The 14,586-nt window shown below is 51.1% G+C and overlaps 1 protein-coding gene across 28 annotated transcripts in view; it reads right to left on the reverse strand.

The window, feature by feature from the left end:
- Positions 1-12,422: 12,422 nt before the first annotated feature.
- DLG1 (discs large MAGUK scaffold protein 1) overlaps positions 12,423-14,586 on the reverse strand; it is a 149,634-nt gene continuing 147,470 nt past the window's right edge. For all 28 annotated transcript variants that reach the window (XM_051991567.1, XM_051991560.1, XM_051991559.1 and 25 more), the window contains one exon: positions 12,423-14,137. In XM_051991567.1, coding sequence (XP_051847527.1) covers positions 14,031-14,137 — 107 coding nt within the window. In that variant the 3' untranslated portion in view covers positions 12,423-14,030. The remainder of the gene's footprint in view (positions 14,138-14,586) is intronic.

Below are 14,586 nucleotides of genomic sequence, written 5' to 3' on the forward strand. Positions count from 1 at the left end.
GTCCCCCCAGCTCCGCCTCCTCCAGGCAGCCTCCCCCCTCCCCTCGAGGCCGTGCCTCTGCTGAGGGTCTCAGAGGGGCCTCTCCAAGCTTCCTCGCGGGCGGTGTAAACGCCTCCCCGCCAGACTGGGAGCCCCCGCCTCCCCCGCACCGCCTCGGTCTGTATCCCCAGAGCTTGGAACAATTCTGGGACATGGGAGTTAATAAAGCCGAGGCAGCTTGTGGGCGGGAGCCAAGACGCTGGAAGTGCCCCGGACAGGACAACGCTGTCCTCTGCAGAACTGCTCCCAGGGTTCCCTCTGCTGTCCCCCTCCTCCTTCCTTCTGGTGGCCGCGCCCCCCGGCTGCCCCCGGGACCCCCGGCCGTCCCCTCCTCCTTCCTACTGGTGGCCGTGCCCCCACCCCTGCTGTCCCCCTCCTCGGCCCTCCGGTGCCAAGTCCCTGTGCCACCCTGCTGGGCCCCCGGCCCGTCCTGCGGGGTCCTCTCTGCTGTCGGCGGGCTCAGCCAGCCCCGGGGCCGGGGAAGGGCTCGGGCGGAGACCCGAGCCAGGTCTGCCCCCTCTATCCGGCGCCCCGAAGGGAGGGCTCCCTTACCTGCCCGGAGGGAGAGGAGCAAGCCCGCGAGCTGGCAGAGGGTCCTCATGCTGGTCCCTTGGCGGCCCCGGGTCCACACTGGCTCCGGCTGCGGTCCCGGCTCCTTAAATGCCCCTCGGACCCCTCCCAAGGGGAGGGAGCAGCGGATTCCGTACCCGGCCACCCTCTGGCACCACCTGCTGGAAGCCGGCGAACGCACAGCACCTGGCGACCTCGAATCCCCGGCCGGCCGGGCCCAAGGGAGCCCCTCCCGCCCTCCCGCGGCCAGCCCCCGGATTGCGCCCCGGGCCTGGCCCTCTGGCACTCGGGGGGGAGGAGCTGGCCGCGGGATCCGGCCGGGACCGTTCCGGAGTCCCTCCCTCCCGGCGCCAGGAGCAGCGCGCACCCTCGCTTCTGCCCCCAGAGCCCCATCTTCTTGCACCCCGCCTTCGCTCTCTGACCCGGCCGCCTTCCTCGCCCAAGACCCTGCACCTCCAGACTCCGGACGTTTGCCCGGGCTGTGTCCATGCCGGGAACGCTCTCCCTCCTCCCTCGGCCTTCTGACTTCCTTCAAATCGCGCTCAAACTCTGCCTTCCATAGAAGCCTTTCCCAGCCTCCTTCACGGCCAAGGCTTTCCCTCTGGGATCCCCCGAAATTTGTCCCGGAAGAACCTCGTCTGTGTCCCCACGCGGTCTCCCCCTTTAGATGGCGAGCTCCTTGGGAACAAGAATGTCTTTAGCTTTTCTGTGTAAACCCAGTGCTTGGTCTGGTGCCTGGTATACAATAGGTGCTTAATAAATGCTCGCTGACTCCCACCTGGCATGGGCCACATGCGCCAAGGAGAATGCAGGGGAACGCGTACAATACTATTTGTAGTGTAATGCCGGAGAAACTGAGGCAGGAGAGAGATTAGAGAGGTTTTAATATTTTATTAATGAGAGAGTAAGATTGACTGGACAGGACTCTCGTCTCAAATTGTCCAGCCAGACAGAGATAAGTATACTGGGACCAAGGAATCCATATTGGTCCCAGGGCTGGAGGACCCAAAGAATCCAGCGTCCAGCCTCCAGCTGCCAGACGCCATTCCCCAGCCATGAATGGAGGAACCCCAACTTCTTACATACCTTTTTGGAGACAAAGAAGAGAAAGGGAGGGAAAGTTTTTATCAGGGAGGAGAAGCCATAAAACCTAAAAATTCCAGAGACAAAGAAGTAAAGATATCGTGGGTTGATCTTGGAATATTCTAAAGGAATATTGTAAATCCCTAAAAGAATCAGGAGAGCTACTCTTTTATCTTGCTAATGTATAACCCGAGAGCGATTAATCCTTAGTTTTACTGGGTCAGAGACAGAACAGTTAAGGTAACTGAGACAGGGAAACTGAGTCAGGACAGTTAAAGAAAACTGTGGCATAACATTCCACACTCTTTCTCTCCTAAATATTCAAACCTTTGAATCTTAGCACCTTCCTCTAGATACCCAGGAGGTCTTTGTCCCACCTTATGTAAAGCAAATGAGCCAAAAATAAAACTAGAAAAAATGTAAAGACTCATTGGCAAGAGCAAGTCTCTCCCTGATAACCCCAGAGTTAACAGCTGTACAAAGGCTCCCTTGTTGCAAGCATGTCAGGCCCTCTCCAGTTCTGGAGCACCATCTCAGCCAGAGAATCCAGTTTGAGATGGACAGTTAGGTCTGTGGTCATTCTGCTTACAGAGCAGCAGGGTCCAAGGCCCAGTCAGAGAGGCAGCCCTCTCCATGGGGGAAGGATGAGGCTTGTAGTAGCTCCATCCGTCCCCACCCAGAGAAACAGGACTGCTATTAGAATACAGATTTCTGAGCAGATAATGCAGTTAGACCATCAAGGCAGGCAAACTCCAAACTTTTTAGGTGCCTCAAGCCAAACTTCAAGGTCCTTTGAAATGCTGAAATACTTAATGAACTGGGGTTACAGGACTGGAAAAACAGATCAGAGAGATTGCCAGTGTCAGGACAGGTGTCTGATTTCTAAAACTTTTCTTAAAAAAATAATCCCCAAAACTGAATCTGCCAGGGCAATTTTAACAAAATAAGGGATTCTAAAACGAAAGCATCCAAATTCAATCTGAACTAGTGAGATAGGGGGTGGGGCAGAGATGCCAAAGGCAAAATAGGAGCTAGGGGTTCCCATTCTTTTTGGTATTTTGAAAAAAATATACCAGTTTCCCCAATGTTCTAATGTTCTATCTCTACCTTCCTTTTTTTTCTCACGGAAAGGAATTATCAAATGACCATTCCCCATATAAATCCCAAGAGCAAATCAAAATCCCTATACATAACAGACTAATACAGTAGCATTTCCTAAAAAGGCCTAAAAAGCCCTCAAACATAACAGCAATAATTATACAGTTTTAACAAATCCCATCCCAAATCTTAAACACACAGTAATAGATGATCCAGGTAAGGTTTAACAGTCAGTCATCAACCATTCCCAAAGTCCCTCATATCAGTCCAAAGTACACTCGATGCAGGGTCCAGTCCATGGTCTCATTTTAAAACTGCTACTTCAGGCTGTGAAGTGATAGGAGGCTCTCATTCCTTGCAGAGTGGGTGCTTCATGCTGACAATCAAAGCTGATCCAAGCTGATCCAGGTTCCAGAAGCAAGTCAATATCTGTAATTTGACCAAAATCTAAAACAAAAACACAAATCTAACACATAAAGTTTGGATCAGTCTCAGATAGAAAGACTCAGTTCACCAGACTGTTGCAAAATACGAGGAGGCCAAAATAATTGGCCAGCAGTTTCCTATGTGAAGAAATGAGTTTGCTTTACAGGCCAAGCAAACGGCTGCAGTCTTACAGACCCCTGTTAATTGTCCAGTTATCATGTGGAAACCTTAAAGAAACAAAACACAAATATCCAGTAACAGACGGATGACCAGGCGAAATAGTTGCCCAAGCATTTAGGACACAATCATTACATATAACCAGACTGAAAATAGCAAGGCATGACATAATTGAATTGCAGTAACAGTTCTATTGACCATTGCTCTGATCAGAGAGATCAGTTACAGAAGGAAAAATGCAAGAACATAACTATAACATAACATAAGCAGTTGAGTTTTAACAGCTTATCAATCAATTGTCCCAGTAACTGTCAGAGGGTGGAGCTTTAAAACTCCCAAATAGCATTAACTAATTAACTCTAAGCCCCAAAACTCCAATAACAGATGTCATTAATCAAATTTCGGATAAATCTTAAACAATTATTTATCATAACCTTACAGTAATAACAGAAAGAAATTTTGCCTCAGTAAGTTCACAACTTAGAACAATTATATCTCTGTAGATGTTACATGAGTGAACATTATATACATACAAATCATTTTGCTTTTAAAATACCCAATACATAGAAAAACATCCCAAATTGCATATTGTCCATAACAGAAACATTTTCAAAAGGACAAAGAAAAAAAACTATTATGTTCAGAGGCCCTTTAAATAACCTCAGGATGACCCAATACAATCAATTTAAACTTTATACAAAACACCCAATTCCATATAAAAGAATTCAAGAAGGTTTTTTTAACATAGCAATTAAACTTTTAGAAATACTCGGACCAAAGTATGGATCACATTTATGACCATATTCCTCAACCAAGAAAACTTTTATCTATCAAAAAACAAGTATTCAATCAATTTAACCTAAAAGTAAGTATGTTCTTAAAAATCACAGTTAGCTGCACTGCCGCAATCAGATAAGAAAAAAATGGCAGGAACACACTTAGAGAGGAGAGGGGAGGAGAGGATTCCACGTGGCCACCCTTTCCCCACTCCTGCCCCCTAGAATAAACTTCCCTCAGGTTCCCCACTCAATTTCCTACATGGGGATCCTTTTCAAGATTTAACCCATCAGTTTCCCAATATCAGGTTTCTTCCCAAATCCACCCATTTCCAACTTTCTTTTTCCCCCTGACTACATACTTAAACAATCTCCTTAAAGAACTTTCCTTCCCAGATGCTCCTTTGGTAAAGTAGCAGAAGGCAGTGGGGGTGGGTGACTCCCTCCCCCACCTCTTCATCTACTCCCAAAAGTCTTTCTTTCACCTTCCTAATGTAATGCCGAAGAAACTGAGGCAGGAGAGAGATTAGAGAGGTTTAATATTTTATTAATGGGAGAGTAAGATTGACTGGACAGGACTCTCGTCTCAGATTATCCAGTCAGACAGAGATAAGTATACTGGGACCAAGGAATCCATATTGGTCCCAGGGCTGGAGGACCCAAAGAATCCAGCGTCCAGCATACAGCTGCCGGACACCATTCTCCAGCCATGAATGGAGGAACCCCAACTTCTTACATACCTTTTTGGAGACAAAGAAGAGAAAGGGAGGGAAAGTTTTTATCAGGGAGGGGAAGCCATAAAACTCTAAAAAATTCCAGAGACAAAGAAGTAAAGATATCGTGGGTTGATCTTGGGATATTCTAAACGATATTGTAAATCCGTAAAAGAATCAGGAGAGCTACTCTTTTATCTTGCTAATGTATAACCCGAGAGCGAATCATCCTTAGTTTTACTGGGTCAGAGACAGAACAGTTAAGGAAACTGAGACAGGGAAACTGAGTCAGGACAGTTAAAGAGAACTGTGGCATAACAGTAGCAGCCCTTTTATAGTGGTAAGAAACTGCAAGCTGAGTGATGCCCATCAGCTGGGGAATGGCTGAATAAGTGATGAGATGGGAATGTTATGGAATATTATGATTCTATAAGAAATGAGCAGCAGGAGGATTTCAGAGAGGCCGGAGAGACTGACAGGAACCGAGGCTGAGGGAAATGAGCAGGACCAAAAGATCATTGGACACAGTGGCAACAAAATCACGTGATGATCATGGCTGATGGACGTGGCTCTTTTCAACAATGAGGTGATTCAGGCCAGTTCCAATGGACTTATGGTAGAGAGCGCCATCTGCATCCAGAGAGAGGACTGTGGGGACTGGATGTAGATTACAACCAAGTATTGGCCCCTTTTTTTGTTGCTTGCTTGCTTTTTTTCTCCCTTTCTTTTGATTTTTTCTTTTTTGCTATAATTTTTCTTGTGCAGAAGAATAAATGTGAAAATATGTATATAAAAAAAGAGAGAATGCGGAGGGGAGGGTGACCCCAAGACAAGTGGGTCCCTGGGGAGCCCGGGGCCTCTCCTTCACGGAAGGATGGCCCCTGCGCTCTCTGCTCCTCACAACCAGCCCCAGGCAGAGGGCGCTTCCCACTCGGGACCCCCCCCCCCATCCAAGGCAGAAATCCCTCCTCCCCTTCCAAGGGTCCCTGCTCCCCTGGAGGCCCCTTCTGGCTCAGCCTCCTGACGCCCCTCCCCAAGTACCAAGTCCCATCAGTTCTGCTTAAAATAAGCAATACTTGGATAAAACCAAATCAGAGAGTGAGCCCCAAAGCAGAGGACGAACCCCAAAAGCAGAGCGAGCCCCCAAAGCAGAGGACGAACCCCAAAAGCAGAGCGAGCCCCCAAAGCAGAGTGAGCCCCCAAAGCAGAGGACGAACCCCAAAAGCAGAGGACGAACCCCAAAAGCAGAGCGAGCCCCAAAAGCAGAGGACGAACCCCAAAAGCAGAGCGAGCCCCCGAAGTAGAGAAGAGTTGGCGGTGGTTGAGCAGACAATGGCCGTCAGGGACGGCCTTTGGGGAGGTTTTCCTGGACAGCTCCGGCCCCGGGAGGGACCAGGCTTTTGCCCGGGTCACCTTGCTGGGCCTCCGGCCTCTCCCCGGGGGGAGCCGCTGACCCAGGGCCACCTCCAGCCTCGGGAGGGGCTGGCGCACTGCCCCCCCATCCCTCCCCCCGCGCCAACTCTGGCCGCCAGTCCTGGCGCCCGTAACGTGCGAAGGGACCAAAAAAAAGCTCCGAACGCTGGGATTCCGCCGTGGGCGGCCTCCACCAGCCGAGCGCCCCCGCGCGGGGCTCACGCAGCCGGCCTGGGCCCGGGGCAGCCGCGGCTCCTCGGAGACACTTCCAGCGCACAACAAGAGAAAGGCTGGGGGCCCGCGGGCCAACGTCCGCCCTCTCTGGACCCGCCCCCCTTCTCTCTCCCCCCCCCCTTGCGCGCGGGCGCGATGGGACGGCTTGGGGAACAGGCTTTTACTGGAGATTTGATATTCTGTCCTTTGTTAGCGAAGCTTTTTTTTTTTTTTTTTTTAATTAATTTATTTACAAAGCAGACGCCCGGGCGATTTTTCAGCACTGCCCCTTGCAAAGCCTTGAGTTCAAATAGTCAACTCTAGCAATCTAGTGTTGGACAAACCCAAAGATCCCAACCTGTGGGATAAGATTTCATTATTTGATAAAAACTGCTGGGAAAACTGGAAATTAGTCTGGCAGAAATTAGGCAAGGACCCACACTTAACACCATATACCAAGATAAGCTCAAAATGGGTCCATGACCTAGGCATAAAGAACGAGATTATAAATAAATTAGAGGAACACAGGATAGTTTATCTCTCAGACTTGTGGAGGAGAAAGAAATTTGTGACCAAAGATGAACTAGAGACCATTACTGATCACAGAATAGAAAATTTCGATTACATCAAATTAAAAAGCCTTTGTACAAATAAAACTAATGCAAACAAGATTAGAAGGGAAGCAACAAACTGGGAAAACATTTTCACAGTTAAAGGTTCTGATAAAGGCCTCATTTCCAAAATATATAGAGAACTGACTCAAATTTATAAGAAATCAAGCCATTCTCCCATTGATAAGTGGTCAAAGGATATGAACAGACAATTTGCAGATGATGAAATTAAAGCTATTACCACTCACATGAAAGAGTGTTCCAAATCACTATTGATCAGAGAAATGCAAATTAAGACAACTCTGAGATACCACTACACACCTGTCAGATTGGCTAAGATGACAGGAAAAAATAATGATGAATGTTGGAGGGAATGCGGGAAAACTGGGACACTGATGCATTGTTGGTGGAGTTGTGAACACATCCCGCCATTCTGGAGAGCAATTTGGAACTATGCCCAAAAAGTTATCAAATTGTGCATCCCCTTTGATCCAGCAGTGTTTCTATTGGGCTTATATCCCAAAGAAATTCTAAAGAAGGGAAAGGGACCTGCATGTGCCAAAATGTTTGTAGCGGCCCTGTTTGTAGTGGCTAGAAACTAGAAAGTGAATGGATGCCCATCCATTGGAGAATGGCTGGGTAAATTGTGGTATATGAATGTTATGGAATATTATTGTTCTGTAAGGAATGACCAGCAGGATGAATACAGAGAGGACTGGCAAGACTTACGTGAACCGATGCTGAGTGAAATGAGCAGAACCAGGAGATCATTATATACCTCAACAACGATACTGTATGAGGATGTATTCTGATGGAAGTGGATTTCTATGACAAAGACAGTTTCAATTGATCAAAGATGGACAGAAGCAGCTACACCCAAAGAAAGAACACTGGGAAATGAATATAAACTGCTGGTATTTTTGTTTTTCTTCCCGGGTTATTTCTACCTTCTGAATCCAATTCTCCCTGTGCAACAAGAGAACTGTTCGGTTCTGCAAACATATATTGTATCTAGGATATACTGCAACATATCCAACATATAAAGGACTGCTTGCCATTTGGGGGAGGGGGTGGAGGGAGGGAGGGAAAAAATCGGAACAGAAACGAGTGCAAGGGATAATGTCGTAAAAAATTTCCCTGGCATGGGTTCTGTCAATAAAAAGTTATTTAAAAAAAACCCAAAACCTTGTGTTCCAGTACTCCCCCCCCCCCCCCTGTCCCATGGCGGGTAATCCAATAGACGTTAAATATGTTAAAATACACGTAGATCCGGACACGTTGTGCAATTCTGCTGCTGCACGAGAAAAGTCAGCTCAAAAAGGGAAAAAAGAGAAAGAAAGAAAAAGCTGACAACCGGTGCTCCCCCTGTTCCCACGGCCTCCCCCTGGGAGCGGGGGCTCTCGCTGTTATTCTTAGCGAATTCAGCTCGAGACCCGCAGACCCCGGGAAGCGGCCTCGCCGTTTTCTGAAGCGCGCGGACCGCGCCAAGCCCCCCTGGGCCCGCCCGGGGCTAAAGCCGGACGCCCGCTCCCACTCACCTGCAGCGGGCGCGGCTTCCCAGCGCACACGGCTCTCGAGCTCGTTTTCCAGGCCCTGGTGACAGTGCCGTTAGCTGCGGGACCAGGAGCTTCCCCCCGGCGTCCACAGGCCAGACTGACTCGCAGCGGAGAGACGCCCTCGCGGCTCAAATGAGGATCACCACGGCTGGCCATGGGAGGGGGAGCCTCGAGGGGTCCCCGCCCGCAGCCCGGCTCCCACCGGGGGCTGCAGGACGCACTCCGGCCTTCCCTGCGCTGACGCTGTTTGAATTCCCTCAGTCCGAGGGGGACTTGCTCCCCTCCCTCACTTTCCTCCCTTGCTTCCCTCCTTTGCTTTTTTTCTTGCTTTCCTTTCTTGCTTTTCTCCCTTGCTTTGTTTTCCTCCCTCACTTTCCTCCCTTGCTGTCCTTCCTTGCTTTCCTCCCTTGCTTTCCTCCCTTGCTTTCCTTTCTCACTTCCTTGCTTTGCTGTGCTCCCTTGCTGTCCTTCCTTGCTTTTCTCCGTTTTCCTCCCTAACTTTCCTCCCTTCTTTTTCTCCCTTGCTCTCTTTTGCTTTTTTCTCTCTTGCTTTTCTCCCTTGCTCTCTTTTGCTTTTTTCTCTCTTGCTTTCCTTTCTTGCTTTTCTCCCTTGCTTTGCTTTTCTCCTTCATTTTCCGTCCTTCCTTTTCTCCCTCACTTTCCTCCCTTGCTTTTCTCCCTCGCTTTCCTCCCTTGCTTTTGTCCCTCACTTTTGTCCCTCACTTTTCTCCCTTGCTTTCCTTTCTTGCTTTTGTCCCTTGCTTTCCTTTCTTACTTTTCTTCCTTGCGTTGCTGTGCTCCCTTGCTGTCCTTCCTTGCTTTCCTCCCTTGCTTTCCTCCTTTGCTTTGTTTTCCTCCCTTCTTTTTCTCCCTTGCTCTCTTTTGCTTTTTTCTCTCTTGCTTTCCTTTATTGCTTTTCTTCCTCATTTTCCTCCCTTGCTTTTCTCCCTCACTTTCCTCCCTTGCTTTTGTCCCTCACTTTCCTCCCTTGCTTTTGTCCCTCACTTTCCTCCCATGCTTCCCTCCTTTGCTTTCCTCCCTTGCTTCCCTCCTTTGCTTTCCTCCCTCGCTTTTCTCCCTTGCTTTCCTTTCTCACTTTACTTCCTTGCTTTGCTGTGCTCCCTTGCTGTCCTTCCTTGCTTTCCTCCCTTGCTTTTCTCCCTGATTTTGTTTTCCTCCCTAACTTTCCTCCCTTGCTTTCCTCCCTTCTTTTTCTTCCTTGCTCTCTTTTGCTTTTTTCTCTCTTGCTTTTCTCCCTTGCTTTTCTTTTCTCCTTCATTTTCCGCCCTTCCTTTCCTCCCTCACTTTCCTCCCTTGCTTTTGTCCCTCACTTTCCTCCCTTGCTTTTCTCCCTCGCTTTCCTCCCTTGCTTTTGTCCCTCGCTTTCCTCCCTTGCTTTTGTCCCTCACTTTCCTCCCTTGCTTTTGTCCCTCACTTTCCTCCCTTGCTTTTCTCCCTCACTTTCCTCCCTTGCTTTTCTCCCTTGCTTTTGTCCCTCACTTTCCTCCCTTGCTTTTGTCCCTCACTTTCCTCCCTTGCTTTTGTCCCTCACTTTCCTCCCTTGCTTTTGTCCCTCACTTTCCTCCCTCGCTTTTGTCCCTCGCTTTCCTCCCTTGCTCTCTTCCCTTTTTTTTCTCCCTCGCTTTTCTCCCGGCGCCACCTCCCGGCCCCCAGACTGACTCCCCGGCCCTTTACGGACGAGGGCGGACGCCCCCTGCCCCGGAGCAGACTTCCCATCGGGGGCCGCTCCCAACCCCCCGTGAGGTTCGCGCCGCGGAGGTTCCGAGAGCCTTCAGTCCTTCCCAGAGCGGCGGGAAAGTGCTGTGGGCGGCTTCCATTGGGTGGGCGCCGTTTTAGAACGTCCCCCTCCCCCCTCCCCCGAGTGCGGAGATTCCCCCGGAGCCCTCGGTTACGTTGCACACGTCCGGCCGGCGCGCAGGGGGAGCCCGGATCACCGAGAGGCGGGTTCAAATCCGCCTTCACCGCTTAGAAGCTGTGGAACCCCGTGTGCCTCGGTTTCCTCCCGCACCCAGCCCGCCGACGCTCAAGTGACGGCCGGCCGAAGGGGCCCGCCGCGCAGTAGGTTCTCCTCTCCTCCGGACAGAATGACCTTCCCCTCCCCGGCCTTAAGGCACTCGGCGTTTCAGGGCTCGGAGGCGCTTTCCACCCCCGACGTGGGCATCCTGGGAGTGCCCCGCGCTGGCCCCGGGGCGGCCTTCGGCCCAGCCGGCCTTCCTCGGGGCCCGCCCCGCCCCCAGCCTCTGACGGAACGCTTCCGAACACGCTCTGCCCCTGGTGGGGAGGGGGAGATGACCCCAGGCACCGGAACAGGGCTTCGCCCCTGGGGCTCCGGAGGGGGAGACCGCGCCGGCAGCTGCCCCGGGAAGCCGCCCTAGGGGACTTCGGCGACGCCCGCGGGACCCGGGGTGGGCGGGGAGCCTGGGGACGCACGTGTCCCCATCCCCATTTACAGCAGGGGAAACTGAGGCGCCAAGGAGCCCCGCTTAGCGTCGGCGATCGGACTGGCTTTTCCCGCCCCCGGGTCTGGGCGCTGTGGTGAGAGGAGCAGGCCGCGGGCGCCCCCTGCCGAGCAGATGCGGCGGGCCGCGTGGGGACGTTCCCCCAGCGCCCTGTAGGAAGTTTGCCTGAGGCGGCTGCCCGACTTGTGCAGACCCTCCTTAGCCCGCGGCCCTTCCGCACGCTCCCCCGGGAGGCGCCGCCGAGAGCCTGCGGTGGGAAGTACGGGCGCGAGGGCGGGGCCCCGGGCGGAAGCGATGCTCCAGCCCAGGCGGGCGCCCCACCGTGGAGCCCCAACAACGGTACTGTGCGATCAAGTCTGACGGAGGCGGCCTCTTCAACACGAGGGAGAGCGCCACCCAGAGGGAGCCGGGGGAACCGAGGGGGGCCACAACAGCATCGCTTGTTGGCGTTTGGCTTTTTTCCATGCGGCCCAACCACAGTATAAATCTGTGCATATATTGGGCTCAACATCTATTTCCAGCATGTCTGACATACAGGGGACGAGCCCATCTGGGGGAGGGGCGAACTGGAACGCAGAGTTTCTCCTGGTTCCGCCGCTCCTGTCTGACAGCCCCATCTAGGGGTCAGTGGTGGGGCGAGACCTGGGCTTCAATATTGCTTCGGACCTTTTACTGGCCTCGTGATCCCGAGTCTCAGAGTCGCCCATCTGTAAAATGGGCCCAGTCTCCCACACCAGAAAATCCTATGGAAACTTCAGGGTGCTGGAGAGCTAATCCATTCTTGGCCACAACCAAAGGCTTCTGTGGCCATCCCAACAGTGACCCGGGCCGGCATTCAGCTGGGGACGCCTGCAGGAGGGAAAGGGGGAGGGGTGGGGGTGGCTCATCGCAGGGCCACAAGCCCTGACCAGGCTCTCCTGAGCAAGGTCCACATGCGCCCCCCCTCCCCCCTCCCACGCTCGCCATCACAAGCATACAACTTCAAGCTTGCTGGGGGGTGGGGACCCCAAATTCTTGGAGAGCCCCAAGCTCAAGGAGCGGGCAGACACGCAGAGCCGCATCCCGCGCCAGGGGGTGCCCTACCTCGTGCTGGCCGGGCATCCCTACAGTTACGCTGGGCATTTACAGAGCCATCTCTCCCAGGGAGCCTCTCGGTCTGCCCACAAGCTCTGCGCCCACTGCCTGGGACCCAGGCCACAGGTCTACCCTGGCCTCCGCAACACGGGGCCCAAGGGGGAGCTAAGAATTGAAGACGCGTCAACGAGTTGGTTGTACAATAAAGTTTATTAGCCGTTCTCCCCTTTCTGACAAATGGAATGGATATGGATCACTCTTCATAAACCAGCTCTCATACGACTGAGAAGAAACGAAGTTTTTGGTAAACACAGATTTAATAAACAATCAAACTCCAAACAAGCGATGGGCGGCTACCAGACCAGATCCGCAGGAAGGATCAGAGAAATTTGCTCCTGAAGCAGTCTCGGAGGTGGAAGAAGATGAGTGACTGGTGCGGACCCCAGGGGCAGGGCCGGGGCGCACCGAGCTGAGGCTCTGGGGCGACTTCTCCCTCTCGGGGAAGGGAGGCCTGGGGCGAGCAGAAGCCAAGTAACTGGGACTTTGTGTAGAAAGGAGGAGAATGTGTTCATACCATTTTCTTACAACTCATTTCCTTCTAAAGATTTCCCCCAACAACCATATATCCCTCTGTTTGCATTTCACATGATTAAGGAAGATCAATTCTAATTAATATTTCTTTTCAAAACCAAACAAAAAGTTAGGAATAGGTGGTAAAAGAAAAATATATATTTTTTAAATATATATATATATTTATATATGTGTGTGTGTGCGCAACTATGTAAAGAAAATAGTTCCCATAGTTACAGAGTTTTAGTTAAAGAAAGTTTAATATATATATATTTTATTATTATAACAAAATAGGCAGTTATCGTGGGTAAAATACTCGTTAAAATCTGACCCCAAAGAATACACTTGTCATTTTCTGAACCGGGTTCCCTGGCCACAGCCCCAAGGACGGCCATGACGCTACAGTCCGGTCGGCTCGGCTTTGTCAGAATCCATGCCCATAAACTCGTCAACTCTGGGTGAAAGGGCAAGCTTTCCTAGCACCTAAACGTGGTCTCGATTCAGAAAATGGGATGATCCTTAGCTATAAACAACAGTTGTAAGACACTGTATATAGTGCTGAACGAGCAAGATTAAAAACATTGAACGTCGTTATTCCTAGCAATTGTATCAGGGAAGAAAAGAAGGTGGGGAAAAAAGGAAAAAAAGACAAGACGACTTAAAAGTAAAGCAACCCTTAAGAAAACGAATATTCCCTTGTGAAACTATGAAAGTTAATGCAGACATTAATTTTGAAATTAAAGAGAACAAACAAAAGCAGAGATTTTCCTTAACTGCCTGAAAAACAAACAAAAACTCTTTGCTCTGATAAATCAGTCGTCAAATTTGGAAGAAGAAAAACCTTGAAAACGACACTGGCCAAACCATGCTATTAAAGTAGGCGTGCAAAGTTGCTCACAATTGACTAAATCATTGATTAAGACCGTTTTTCTTTCATTTGTTATGAAATTTTAAAAGACTGTATATAAAGCTTTTCTGAAAATCTCTGAAAGTTACTTTCCCTTAAACATTAAGGAATTTGCCACAGTTTCCCCGTCCCCCCAAACCCTTAATAGCTGGTCAGGCCATTCCCTCTTCAGTTCAGAAAAATGGCGGCAGACCAACAGTAATACACGAATACAAAGGAGTGAACAAAAAGGCTTAGATGCTTCAGAAAAGGGCGGGCTCCGCAGGGCGGGCCCGGCAGCTCGGCCTGAGGGCAGCCCGGGGTGGGGCCGGTCTGAAGCCCCCCTCACAGCTTCTCCTTCGCTGGCACCCAGATGGAGGGGCCGGCCTGCTCCTCGATGATCTGCTTCACTTGGTTGTAAATGTCTTCCAGTGTGTCTCCCTGCACGATAGCTGTAATCGAGAGCAGAGCGCGTGAGCCAGAGTTGGGGAGGGGGCTTGCCACTCTGAGCTCAGGCTCTAATGACCCCCCAGGAACAGAAGCTTGGAGCAGAGCCAGCGAGCGGCCCAGCTCTCTATGGGGAGGCAGGAAGGAGGCCACCCAAGCCTCCAAGAGGTGTCATAAGGACGGCAGCATGGGGGAAGACGGGGCCAGTGAATCGGGGGGAGCACCGAGATGACTGCTCCATCAGAACGGGAGTAAAAATCAATGCTTTCCTGCTGCCCCAGGAGGGTGGGAGAAGCAAAGGGACAGGGCAATTTCGAAGGCCAGCAGGACCATCTGGACCAGGCCCAGGCAGGGGCCACACTCCGGGGCCCATCCAGACCCTGTGGCTCCATACCAAGGTGCTCCCCCCACCCCCACCTTGAGCTCTAATGGAGGGAGGGATGGGGAAGGCTTG

Source organism: Antechinus flavipes, chromosome 3 (assembly GCF_016432865.1).
Source record: "Antechinus flavipes isolate AdamAnt ecotype Samford, QLD, Australia chromosome 3, AdamAnt_v2, whole genome shotgun sequence".
NCBI lineage: Eukaryota > Metazoa > Chordata > Mammalia > Dasyuromorphia > Dasyuridae > Antechinus > Antechinus flavipes.